Source organism: Cupressus sempervirens, chromosome 5, assembly GCF_028749045.1.
Source record: "Cupressus sempervirens isolate cs-2001-9-10 chromosome 5, ASM2874904v1, whole genome shotgun sequence".
In the NCBI taxonomy this organism is placed as follows: Eukaryota; Viridiplantae; Streptophyta; class Pinopsida; order Cupressales; family Cupressaceae; genus Cupressus; species Cupressus sempervirens.
The window spans coordinates 122468468-122482439 of NC_143122.1; the positions used below are offsets into that span (position 1 = coordinate 122468468).

Here is a 13972-nt window from a genome sequence, read left to right on the forward strand (position 1 = left end):
TTTGTGACATCAAGCTGGTTATAGAGAAAAGATCAGTGTGTCTACAGTAAAACTCCAGCAATTAAATAGTTCATAATTTTTTACTTCCTCAGCCAAATAAAAAAAGCATAGTAATCCTCTTTTCTGTTTCTTAAATACTAAGAATTCTGAGAATTGTCATCCTCTAAAATCATGAAGAAATTTAGAAAGGCAATGTCATTTTAGGTGCAAGCTGAAAAAGCATTGTGATCAAAAGAATCATTCAAATATTTCATCGTTGTCATAATACTTGTGATAGAAACTTGGAAAGTGAAACAACAGTCTTACTGTGCTTGTATTTCTTCTTTTCTGGCATTGTTCACTGTTTTCTTGATGCTTTCTATGCGAGATCGCTCTACTTCCAACCTATCCATCTCATCTTCAATGACTGTGAGAGATCAATTGTGTTAGAATTAAACTGTGCTAAGATTAAACACCTTCAGAAAGGTTTTTCGTACCTTAGGTTTACAAAACTTATCTAAGCTCTTGCATAAATTGATGCTCATATTGCAGCTCTCTTTCCAATTCAGTGTGTAAGGCTTGCAATTTCTCATCTGCCAAAACTCCCTCCTTCTCTGTAGCCTTCACTTTCCTCTCATGTACAAGTACATTGGCCTGAATTTCTGCAGTCATGATGTTGATTGAATTAGCAATAAAATGGCAAAAACAGCATGTCAGTAAACTGTAAAACTGTAAGCCAGTGTGGTAGAAGATTTCAGAGCTATAGAGGGTAAATGGTCAAATGATTGGTGTGATTGCAGGTGAGAGGAATTAGAAAAGGGATTGAATATAGCCTTCAAAATTTGTCGTAAAAGACTAGTTAGCAAGAACACCCAGGAGTCAAATTTGAATTCAAATTTTCCCCATGCTGGTATGAGGTCATTATTCTTCCCTCTATGATGTTCTATAAATGATGTGTGTATTAATGAGGTAGCAGGTGGAAGAAAGTGGAGTGATGAGAAGCCAAGTGTGTGAAGAACATGAGACTTCCGAGGCCAGTAAATGGTGTATACGGAGGCAGAACAATCTGGAGGCACACAAGAGAAGCATTAATTGCCAAAATTCATTTGCTTGAGAGAAGAAACTGGAGAGCTGGGATTTAGGGCAAAATGGAGTTCTCTCTCAAGACGCTGAGAGTTCAGAAGCCTTTCTGTGTAACTGTCTTGCGTCGAAGAATTAAAGACATTTTTTGGTATCAAGAGACCAAATTTCTGCAGATTGTAGAGGCATTATTGGATAAAGAACATATGGAAGCTGATTATTGGCATAGGGTGAACATGGATATCTCTTCAGCTGTTATGGCATGGGCACTGCAATTGAAGATAAGGGAGGAGACACTGTGTTATGAGGGCAATCGTCAAAGCTGAACGGATGGGAGGGTGTGTTCCAATGCTTTACTATGCAGAGCCAGGGGTTGGTTTTTGAGTTGACTGAGGAGGGTTGGCACCATCTTATTCACTCAACTGACACCTTCCAACCATTCTTGGTGTGGAGAATGTCGATGCTGAAGGAGAAGCACATTGCAGAGGCACGGCATGCATGGTTTCTGTTGAAGGAATTTGTAAGAGGAAAAGAGCAGGAGGCAGAGAGGATCCATAAGAAGGGCAATGGGGAAGCGGACTGTGAGGAAAGTGATGGGGACACAAACAGTACCAAAAGCATCTCAAAAGCGGAAGGCAAAGGAGGGGATGTTTGTTCCAGAAGGGTCAACACTGGCGGCAGAGATCAATAAGTCTAAGAGGTTGCGGGCACAGCCAACAGAGGAAGGAGGATTTGTGTAAGGGGTTTCTGTTTGCAGGAACGGGTGTCTGAATATCTTGATGTTAGGGGTCTTGGGATGAAATTTTTGACATATCAGTTTAGCTTGGTCCAAATTTTGTTCTTATGGACCTTTTTGTACATGTAGACATGTAATTTCTGTTCAGAGCAATGTATGTAGGAATAGTAATCTGGTAACTTTCTCAGAAGACTGGGAGTAGATTGAATGCTATAAGTGCACTTGTTCAGAAAGTATTTGACACTGTTGATATGTAAAGCAGACTTTATTATTAATAAAATATAGATTATTACCAATAAATAAAAAATGTAAGCCAATATATAGAACTGGAAAAAGGAAAGATCTGCCAATACATTTGTGATTACAGAAACACCACAAGAGATCAGAAATTCTAAGGAAAAGAAACTAAAGATCATTTTGAAAGCTACATTAAACACAGCCACCTAATTGAAACTCACTAAAATCATTTGTCCCATATGTATTAGAAGCAATTCCAAAACCTAGGAAAATAGAAGCCAAGTGTATGAAACGAAACACCAAATCAACCAGCAAAAAGTTCCAATGACAATTGAACTTATTCCAAACACTTCCCTGTAAGGAAAAAAAAAATCCCAAAACATGCACTCGAAAACAAATGATCAAATAAAGTAATGCATGCTAATTACCTTCCAAGATCATTTGGATTTCTGACAAATCCTTCTCAACAGCAGATTTGCACCCACTTATTTCTTCTTCTACTTCATCTAACACGGAAAAATCTCTAGCAGTTTCAAGAACATGGCAGAGGTCATTGCCGAGCAACAGTATACCCTCTATGTCTAGACTCTGCACAGCATCAGGTTTGATAGAGTCCATGGAGGGTATTCTGAAGAAAGTTGCCTTACGGAGTGAAATCAGGGTGTCACACCTGCGGGATGTATATTCAAGTCATCTAAGTAGCATATATAGCACTAACTGCTGAAAACTCTTCAATGACCCTCAAATATATATAATATCTCAAAAATGGTTTCTATAAGGTAATTGTTATGCAACATCACAGAATACAAGTAACCTTCAGTCTGGTCTATCCTAATCTCATACATTCAAGAAAGCAAATATCAAAAGGAAACTTTTTGTGATGTCCCCTTTTTTGATCTACAAATGCTGAATTGGTTGGCAGCTAACCAGGGCGGAGTTTTTGACTGCAACCTTGTCAGAAATTACGACAATATAATCTTTTCAGTTAGAGGTTGTAAACTGAATCTTCTTGTTGAAGCAGGTTAGTATGTCAGTTAACTAGTTGCCATTTAAAATAAAGGATGCTGCATTTGTTTAATCCCACAGCTGGAGACACCTGTAGTCTTCATCAGGAAATGAGAAAGTGTTTGGCCAATTTGTTGCCAGAAATTGTAGAGTGTTGTTTGTCAGATGGACTCCGCTGAATGTGGAAAATTTAATTCCACTGTCTGAGGATCACATATGTTGGAAAGCATAGAAGTGCTGGAGAGGAAGGAAAAGTGATGGTGGAAATTACAAACTGAAAATTTTATTAGGAAAGCAACACAGCTACAGTAATTTGCGCCTGGGACAAAAACCCTCAGCAACTAGCATTACTGCAGGGCAATGGAACGGTAGAACAAGGGGTTGAGATCTGCAGGCATTCAATTGGCATCTTCACAGAGATTGGAAGCTTCAAGGTGTAAAATGGGTACAACCAGTAAGTAGCCTATGATTCATATTTATTTGTATTGAATTTATATATTTATATTAGGGGAAAAAAGAAATCACAATGTATTGTTGTTGTTCAAATTCTAGGTATATTTTCTGTGTTATATATGAGATTATTATCGGGGTATTGGTGCTTTGATCTTGCCAATCAATGAAAACATGAATATATATACATATATATAAACAAACACAAATCAAAACAATTAGACATCTGTACCACATGTTAGAAAGTGACAGAAAAGGACGCATCAGCATACGGAACAGGGGGGGAAAATGTCATGACGACAAACAACAGGAATTTAAGAGGTGATGAAATCATTAAAGGATGGGCAGCAAAAGCTTATCAAAACCTCCATTCAGAGGATGCAAAGAAAGAAAACCAAGGACACAAATCAGGATACTTTGTCTCTGGGAAATGGTGCACAACAAGAGCCATTATCTTCAGCAATAAACTAGGAACACCCCAACAAAACAAGTTATCATACAGCATCACCAGGAGTCACATTCTTTTATAAGGAAGTATTGTTGCAAGACAAAGATACAGACATTCAACAGGAGGAGGATCTCGATGTTCTTCACCAAGGTTGCACGGGTACGGGGTGCTTTGGGCATGGGTATAGGTACGGCTATTTTTCAAAACCGGTGACGGGGGTACATGAGTATGCCTATTTATTTTATTTTAATAATTTGATATTTTATAGAAAATTTGAAAATATGAGTCATGAAATGAGTTTTAAAAACAAGAAATCTTAAAATATGAATCATGAGTCATTATATGCTGAATGTTTAAACTTTAGATGCATCAAAAAGAAGGCAAACTTTAGATATGAACAAGAAGATCATAAATCATATAACAACATATTGCAAATGACAAACTTCTAGTTCTAACTTCAACAGTATAAACCAGGAAAAAATTAACAGTTTACTGTCAATCAATATTGTATCAAAGTTTCAAACTGCTTACATATTGAATTAATCTTGGTAAACAGCAAGCTCATATGCAAATGAAAAACTGAAACAAAAATCACATATCTTAATCTACATGCAGTTTTTTAACCTCTTGAAAAAGGCAAAATTTTGTGAGCTGATATGGTATTTCTAGCTGCAGGGTATGTACCCAAGCAAGTATCCTGTACAGGATACACATACCAGGACGTGGTACGCATACCGGGGATCTAGGTACACGTACCCGTCCAACCTTACTCTTCACACAATATGTGGGGCAAAGAGGATAAATATTCCTTTCATGAATTTTCGTATGCTTGAGTCAGCAACCAGAACCAAGAACAGATTTAAATTCATCACAAACAGGCCTTGCAAAAGATTTCCAAGGTAGGTTAGAAATATTGACAATCCCATCAATCAGTCAATCCAATAAAACCCCAGCCCAAACTTGGATCGTAAAACTGAACACTCACTCCTCACTGAGCCTTATGTACAACAGCGTAGTAATCGAATTCGTGATCCTTCACTTGAAGAGGATTGCACATGACTGGCCATATCACACACTAGTAATTCAAGGGCAAAACCTCATGACTACCTACAAGTAGTTTTGCAAGAGGCTGATCAAGATTTTTTATAGAAAAGACCCAAAGGAGCACTTTAGAGAGTTGGCTTAGTTACAACTTCAAGGCTAAGCCCATTCATATGTAGAAATTTTTCAGGATTACAATAGTGTTGTTTGATATGTCAGAGAGCCAATTATCATTCTTTTTCACAAGAAGATTGAAAGAACCCTCACTTAATTGACACCCTTGAACCAAATTCAAGGCCCTATTATTCAAGGCCGAGGGACCATTAATAGGTCCTTGACATTAAATACTAATACACTTGGCAAATCCTTCCAAGGGTCTTGTTGTGACTTTTTTCACACCATCGCCCCATTGTATATGGGGACACCCTCTCCTTGCTTTAGCAGTAGTGTACCATAGATTGCAATTATTAATTAATTAATAATTGTAATACATGAATATAATAAGTCATTAATTACTAATTACAATAAATGGCACGTTCTTGGAGCTGCGTAGACAAGCATGTCTTAGTTGGCCTTGGTAGTGATTTCAAAATCTCCCAAGCAGTGAGATGAATTTAAACAACTATCACCCACTTAAGGGTCAGGCCGACTGGGAAGATGAGAGTGGAGTTGTGAGAAATCCAGTATTTAGACAAGTCCTAGGAAGGTTGAACTAGAGGTCCAAGGTATGATTAGATAGCCCAAAATGGAGTTTTAACTGTTTAAGTTTCCCTCACCAAGAGTTGGTAGAAGTCCAATTGGAAGAATTTGGAGATGAGATCAGGAAAAGCATGGCAAAGAGAGGAACACTTAGTGGTTTGAGATAAAGAAAAGATGAATTGAGATGATTGTCAAAGGAGAAGTCAACTTGATGCAACTATGAGATGAGTCTGGATAAGAAAAACATGAAGTTTTGGAGGTTTTAGTGAAGCACAAATGAAGAAGAAATGAGAAATAAGGCATGATAAGAGAAGAGGAATTCACCAAGTTGCAAGGGGAAGTAAACTTTTCCATGAGGTGTGGACATGGAGAGGTCAAAATCTGACCCTCTCATGTCCAAACTTGGACATAGAGGGGTTTCTGACCCCCTTATGTCTGCATATGGACAAAAACTTAAGAATCTCCGCCATCAAATTGAGAAGGATTTTCAGCTTCATGGACTTTGTTGTACAAAAACATGTGGAATTTGGGTTGTAAATCAGCTTTTCCTCCTAAGTCAAGCCCAATTTAAGAGGCCGATGAGATCACCTTCCCAATAACAGACATAAATGAGATCACTGATGGGGAAATTTGTGATTAAGATTTGCAAATTGAAGAAAAATTGTTGACCAAGGGAAAGAATTTGAAGTGAATTTGTTGAAATAAGATAGAAATTTGAAGCAAACTTGCAAGAAAACTAGAAGTGAATGAGAAAGGGCACTCAATGTCAAGAAGAGTGATGAGTGGACATGAAGGTGTTGAAATCCGACTCCATCATGCCCATTATGGGATGAAGGGCCTTAGATTTCCACTACCTCCCTTTGGGCTAGGAAACTCAACCTTGCCGCTATAGAATTTTGCCTCTAAAATCAATGAAAAAATTTGCTTGAATTCCTTGGAGAGAAAATCAAAGTGCAAAAAGGATAAAAATATACAAATGTGAGCTTTAAACTCAGAAATTTTAGGCAATCAGAAAGACAAGAAATTTTGATAGTGATTTTGACATAGAAAGCAGTTAGATTCATGAAAAATGTAGCTTTATAAACCTTCTAAGCAAGGAATTCACTTGGAATCATTATCTTAGCAAACAAGAGCAAATAGATACATGGATTAGAGTGTTCAATTTTGCTATTTTCAGTGAAACCCGAGGACTCGCACACCCCCCCCCCCCCCCAAAACCTTGTAGTACCCGTCCCCACGATGTCCCCGCATCGAGTACATGGAATACCTACGTGACCCCACTTGCACCATTCTACAACCATGTTGCCGCCAAGATGAGCACTTGAATTTCTATTTGCATTTCTATTTTTTAATGTAACTATTGGGTATGTACTATGTTACTAGGTTGAATGTTCAATTGTTTTCGTTCGTGTTGCAATTTTGCTATGTTCAAGCATTTCAATTTGATATATTATACAGGAAACATCATTTCATAACTTGCATTTCAAGTCAAAGTGAGGATACAAATACAAGTCTGAAATTCAAGCGGCAAGTGGAATCTAAAAAACAAAATGGAGAACGGAGAATGGACAAGCCTACAAGTAAAGAGGAATTATAATTTACTTGAAATCCCTTTGAATCCAAGTTCAATTGAACCAAGTGGAATAATCCAATTATATGAAACTTTCAAAACATTAAGGTCAAGAAGCAAAGATGAGAAAGGATGGAGAAAGTTGATGAATATTGTAATGTTTCGTGCCATTTTATTATTTATTTTAGATTTTACAGTCCAAAGATCTTTATTTCTTCATATCTGAATCCTGATCTCTCAATGTTAGAACTCTACATATACAATTTTTTTTATTAAGAGTCGTGTCTTTTCATAAATATCATAGTAAAAGGGGGACACATCCCCGTTGTTTTTGGGCGCTGCACCTCTGATAGGGACCCACCCAAGACAGGGGGATGGCATTCTCACGTCCCCAGCGACGCCACCAACTTGCCGCCAGGAGGGGGATGTCCCCGCATCCCCATTTAGGAACTTCGAGACAGGGATGCGTCCCTCGACCAAGCAGAGGACGACCAATCGTCCCCCTTTACGACACTTTAAAACATGCAACAAAAAAAAAGCTTTTAAAAGGATTTTATATTTTGTTATTTGTTGTTGCTAACCCTAGGGCATGTGGGGCCCATTTAGAGGTTGAAACCCCCATTAAATCTATATGTTTTCTCATTTCTATTCATTTCATGGTTTTCTAGATTCTGGCAACAGCAACAAGAAAAAGAGTGGAACTCATAGTACGGTGATTATTTGAGTGAAGAGAGAATGTAGAATGCAAAGAGGAGTAAGGAGCAAGAAGAAGAGGAGAAGCAAAAAATTTCAGCTTGTTTAAGAGATTTGTGAAGCAAAAGGTAGGGCTTTTCTTGGTTTTTTAATTATTTTTTATTGTGCAAGTCAAGATCATTTTTTTTGTTTCCAATTTGTAGCTTTTAGTTCTTAGTTGAATTTCATGTCTAGATTTCAAATGTTTCTTGTTTCATTTCCAAATTTATGTTGCTTTAATTTTACTTCAACAAATTATGATTTTGAATAAGGGCATAAGCTGAAAGCATGTATTTATTTTATAAAATTTTTCATTTTGTGAAATCCAATGTCAAAAGGAACTCCCACAGTCATGACTCAAGTGGGTCAAATCATAGTGATGATGAGAAGGATTTAGAGGCTCATTCTCATAGTGATAGCAGCCAAGAAGATTATAACCCTAAAGTTGAGCATGATGAAGAGAATGAAGAAACAGATTCAGAATCAACAAATAATTGGCCACCTAGTCCCCCAGTTGCAGATTGCCCCTCCACTCTTTTGGCAAAGTGAGCTAGGGGTAGTTATGACCCTAAATCTCCTCTCAGACAGTTTGCAACAAGGATAACTGCACAGACATCTCCAAGTGGTGGTACGAGGAAGTAGAAATGTAACATTTGTAAGACAGAATGGTTTGGGAGCATCACTAGAGTGAATGCACATTTCCTCTATTGGATAGGAAAAGGTGTGTGTCCATGCAAGTTTTTGACAAAATCAAAAAAATTGCATTAGAGAATTAAGTTCACCAATCTTTGGGGTGTTCCAGATGACTTGGGAGTTGAGGTACCTACCACTTTGAGTGGTAGGCAATAGGTTTAGAGTCTTCAGCAAGTTTATGAGCAAGGGCAGCCACGTTATTCTACTCCTAGTTCTAGGGGTAGACCACAGCAGAGACCTACAGCTACATCATTTGCAGGGGCAGCCTCGCGTCCTTCTACATCTAGTGCTATGCCTGAAGCACAGTCCAACAAGGGGAAAAGAAAGGTGTCATCTGAAGGTAACCTTATTGCTGATTTATTTATTGCTCGCTTGAAAGATGAGAGCATTGGTAGATTTATTTTTGTCAATGGCATACCTCTTCATGTGACACGGTCTCTGTCATGTCCCCAATTTCTGCCCTTCCTTAGTGACAACATTTCTAGCAGGGTTGATCTATTATCTGGTTCCCATAGGCCAACAGAGCATAGAGGGAACCAACCCAAGGGCTTTCAGAGTCATGCATGAGCTTCCCAAGTAGTTTGGAGCAGTAGACAATAGTTTCCTACAATTTAGGACGGATTCCTAATTTGTAGGGATTGACTAGGAGTGGTCTAGGAAGCATTTGGAGACCTCGGCGAATGTTTTGGAAACTTAGAGTGCATCTCCTATTTTTTAGGAGGCATTCCTATTTTTTAGGAGGAACTCCCAGTTCAGTGTCAGTTCTCTCAGAGGTGCACACAGTAGGGGAGAGTCATTGGGACTCAATTTTGGTTGATTGGGGCTGTCTCCTACTTTTTAGGAGCATCCCTAGATTTTAGGGATGGACTGCCAGTTGACCCATCTTGTTCGGCATCAATCACAAACAGGTGACAAGGTCAGATTCATGTTCAATTGGTCATTTTGGGCCTTTTGGGACCATTTGGGAAATATTTTAATATATTTAAAGATTTCCTAAGTTGGTGATTAAATAAATTAAATAAGGTTAAGTTTTAGCCATTTTGGAGTAATAAGGGCTTTTTTGGCCTCATCTAGATGCGCATCCTATGGTGTGATAGCTCATTGGAAAGGTCTCAAAATTCTCTAAATCTTTCTCTTTGGTCTCAAGGCATTTCAGTGAATGGAATTCTATCTATGAGGAAAAAGGTCATTTTCTAGTAACATGACCACTTTAAAATAAGAAATTATAACATTTTCACTACACAACACCATTTGGAGACACTTAGGGTTCGATTTGCAATTGAGACGGGGTTATAAGGAGATGGAAGCTTCATTCTAAGATCATCTTTTGCATATTGGAAAACTTGTTTTTGTGAATTGGCTCTAAGAGAGCAATTCTTCATCTGGGACGCAAACCCCAGGTTCTGAATTCGCTGGGACATAGCCCTCAGCAATTATTGGCATTGGATTCTTTAGACAGTGTGCGTTGCTATCAGGGATAGAGTACGCCATTCTTTATTGTGGATTCAGGTTGCAGATTTATGGTTTCAGTGTTGCAGATTGATTCTTTCAGCCGGGACGTGATTCCTTGCAGTCTTAGGGCCGCCATTTGCAGCAATTTGGCATCATTGTTGGATGTAAGCTCCTTGGAACTGCATTGGATTTATTATTTGGCTTTATAAATCAGAAATCTGCCTAGTACAATTTATAGCAATTCTGATTTGGCTCTATGCTCTTATTTATTTTCAATCTCCTCTCATGTTTATTGTTCATTATTCATTACTATTGTGAAAACTATCAAAAAACACAAAACGAAAAAAAAAAAAAAACCTTCTGCAACTTCTATCTATTCTCAAAGACCATCAAAGAAATCATAGGAAGATATAGTTTATTAATTTAAAAACTACAGCAGATCAGCAAGGGCATCCATCAGGGATCTTTCAATCTCCTTATTGAAGGAGATGATGAAGTTGGTGACAAGGGGAGGAGGACTGTCATTTGTGCCACCAAGTGAGCACAAATTGTAGACTACAATCTTGGATAAATAGTACACCAAGATTACTTTAGAGAAGGAGAACTTGAGGCCTATTTGGGAGGAGTATGGTTACAGCATCATCATGGATGGGTGGATGGACATTAGGAACCATCCACTCATCAATATCATCATTACATGCACAAAGGGGCCATTTTTTCTCAGGGCTATTGATTGTTCAGGGCGTCGAAAGGATGTTGATTTTCAATTTCACATACTTTGAGATGTTGTTGAAGAGGTTGGGCCACAAAATGTGGTCCAAGTAAGGACAGATGTGCGACCTGTGTGTAGAGATGTAGGGAGACTTGTTGAGATAGCTTACAGACATATTTGATGGACTCCATGTTGTGTGAATGCCATAAACAATGCACTAAAGGACATGGGAAAGATTCCCTAGATTAAGGGAGTTGTGAGTGATGCTAGAGATGTGGAGATGTTTATTTGCAATCACCACACATCACATGCCCTTTTCAGGAGCTTCGCAAAAAAGGAGTTCCTGAAACCAGTTGAGACCCAATATGCATCCTACTCCATTCTTTTGGAGAGAATGATTGAGTTGCAGGAGCCATTGCAACTCATGGTTATGACAAATGAGTGGAATAGGTGGGATGGGTCCAAGACGGAGCAGGGGTTGAAGGTGAAGGAGATAATAAAGAGTGATGTATTTTGGAGTGATGCAAAATACATTGTCTCTTTCATCACTCCAGTTTTCTTGGTCTTTAAATATGGGGATGCGGGTGCAACTACTCTTGGAGAGGTGTATGAATGCATTGATGGTATGCTTGGCCAGATAAGGGCAATTGTGCGAGAGAGGGACCTGAGTCTAGCATTTTACACTGAGCATATTCAGCCTATTATTCAGCGTAGATGGGACAGCCTCAACACTCCCTTACATATGGCTTCTTATGCATTGAATCCAAAGAGGCACATGCCTAGGCTTGGGAGAGTTGCACCACTGAATGATGATGAAGTAATCTATTATTAATTTCGAATTTAATACATTTGCACTTACGAATATATAACTTTTTAATTTACTGATTTTAAAATTTAAATTTCAAGTGAACGAAGGATTCTTCAAGTGCATTGATAAGATGTCTGACATTGAGACAACAGGTAAGGTTCACACTGAGTGGACCAAATTTGCTACTCTTAGGGGCTATCCAGCTAGAGCGAAGGCCGACATAAAAACATTGGCACAAGAGGATCCTATTTTGTGGTGGAATTGTCATGGACCCAAATAAACAACTACCACACTAGACATTTGTTTCCTATCTCAGGTTCCATGTTCTCCTACATTAAAACTTTTACATTTCACTTTCAAATTCCAATTTCACTTTTAATTTAGCCTTTTAGTCATGAATTTCAATTTCAATTTTTTGATTTTCATACTAGTCATTTGATTGTTATGATGTTATCTTAGGTATCTAGTTCTTCAGATTCTAAGAGGAACTGGTCTACTTATAGCTTCATCCACTCTCTTAAGAGGAACAGACTTACCTCTGAGAAAGCAAAAAAGCTAGTGGTTGTACATTGTGGCTTGCATATTAAAGATGGCAGGACACGTGTACAAGGAGAGCCCTGCAACACGATGGGATGTAGAGCCAGAGGAGCCCACACAAGTTCATAAGGATGCAAATTATTCTGATGCGGAGCTGGTTGGTATTCCTCTTGCGGCTCTTACCCTTGAAGAGGCCGAGAGTTCAGACGATGAGTTTGTTGAGTCTGAGCCTTGGGTTGACATGGATGATTAGAGGCCTCTAGGCAGCCTCTACTGCATTTTGGCGGCCCTTGGGTCTTTAGTACTTGACATTTTGTCTTTTGATTTTGTAGTTTGTACTTGAGACAGATATTATGATTATCATATTTGTCATTTGAAGTTTGAAACATTGAACATTGAACATTGTGATCATATCATGGTTGTTGTTATTTGATGTAATTAAGTTTATGATGTCATTGAATGATTGATGAGATAATGATACTCATAATTTGATGCCATTTGAATCTTCAATCTTCAATTATTTTAATTTAAGTTATTTGATAGATTCATTTTTCAATATTCAATGCAATGTGAATGGTAATACTAAAAGTCTAAAACTAAACTAGCAATAGTGGTCTTAATGAACTTATACTTAATATTTATGTCTTATATTGTTACACATCTTTTCATAATTAGCATCTTAAGTATCATATGTATAGTATATACAATATAAACCCCATCCCCCCCTCACGTTCCATGTTGTCGTCCCCAAATTGAGGCCCCTCTGTCCCCCCATCTCGAAAATTTGTCCACCTGTGATGCAAGTAATGGGTGTTAATCACTAGATTATCCCCAATATCCTTCCTTGAACTTCTCCTAAGTTCAACCAATACCTAATCCCTTCCTTAGGACCTACTCAAGACTAGAGTGGTGGTGAATGGCTTCCTCAACATTCCCACTTCACCTCCCAATACCATCTCTATCTTCAAATTATGCTCAAGCCTTAAAAAAGGCAACCAAATCTTCTCCACACGTCAGTCCCTTGCACCCTCCAGGATCTCAGACCTTACTACACCTCTTTATACTCTTTTCCATCATTTCACCAAGTTTCACAACCATCTAATAGGTTTTGGGCTTCTTCCTAAGCCAAAACTGCATGTTGCTCTAGGAGGCCTAATAGGGACTCTCTCCTAGTAGCCCTGTCCAACCATTTTATTCACCAAACTTCCAAAGACTCAGCAAACCAATTACAGAATCTCTAATGACATATGAAAACCTAACAAACTCCACAAATGGGTTTTGGGTTGACTCTCCTTACCCCTTAACTCTCGAGCCCTAGTTTAGGACTAAATAGGGCTAATACCAGTGTTTGTGTTAACAGACCTTCAAAACTAAAACCCACACCAAAAATACCTACATCAACACTTAGGGCATCCTTCCACATTATCGCATACCAACCCTCAAGCACCCATGACCTTCCTTATGCCTCCTACAGCATGATTATTGACTATCTACATGATAAGCACATGAAGACACTTAGCTCAAATGTTGTCAGAATACCCCAAGCAAGTGGGTGGTGGCAAAACAAAAAGTAAGACAATCACCTCCATCCTATACCCCTTTTATACACCAAAAACTAGGGTTTTCCACCCTGGGGATTAGGAAGGAGACTCCATTTCAATTAGAACCCTAAGCACAAATTAGGGTAACTAGCAAACAGAAATAAAATAAAATCAACTACAAACTAATCCTATTCGACACAAACTAAATAGTATTCTTACAAAGGATCAAAAATACAACTTTTCACCATAAAC

General features: G+C 38.3%; 1 protein-coding gene across 3 annotated transcripts in view; it reads right to left on the bottom strand.

Moving 5' to 3' along the window:
- LOC149554813 (kinetochore protein SPC24 homolog) overlaps positions 1-13972 on the bottom strand; it is a 77998-nt gene that overhangs the window by 30638 nt on the left and 33388 nt on the right. For all 3 annotated transcript variants that reach the window (XM_089828827.1, XM_089828824.1, XM_089828826.1), the window contains 3 exons: positions 2461-2702; positions 496-641; positions 307-407 (listed from right to left, as the gene is read on the bottom strand). In XM_089828827.1, the coding sequence (XP_089684953.1) occupies positions 307-407; positions 496-641; positions 2461-2650 (437 nt within the window). In that variant the 5' untranslated portion in view covers positions 2651-2702. The remainder of the gene's footprint in view (positions 1-306; positions 408-495; positions 642-2460; positions 2703-13972) is intronic.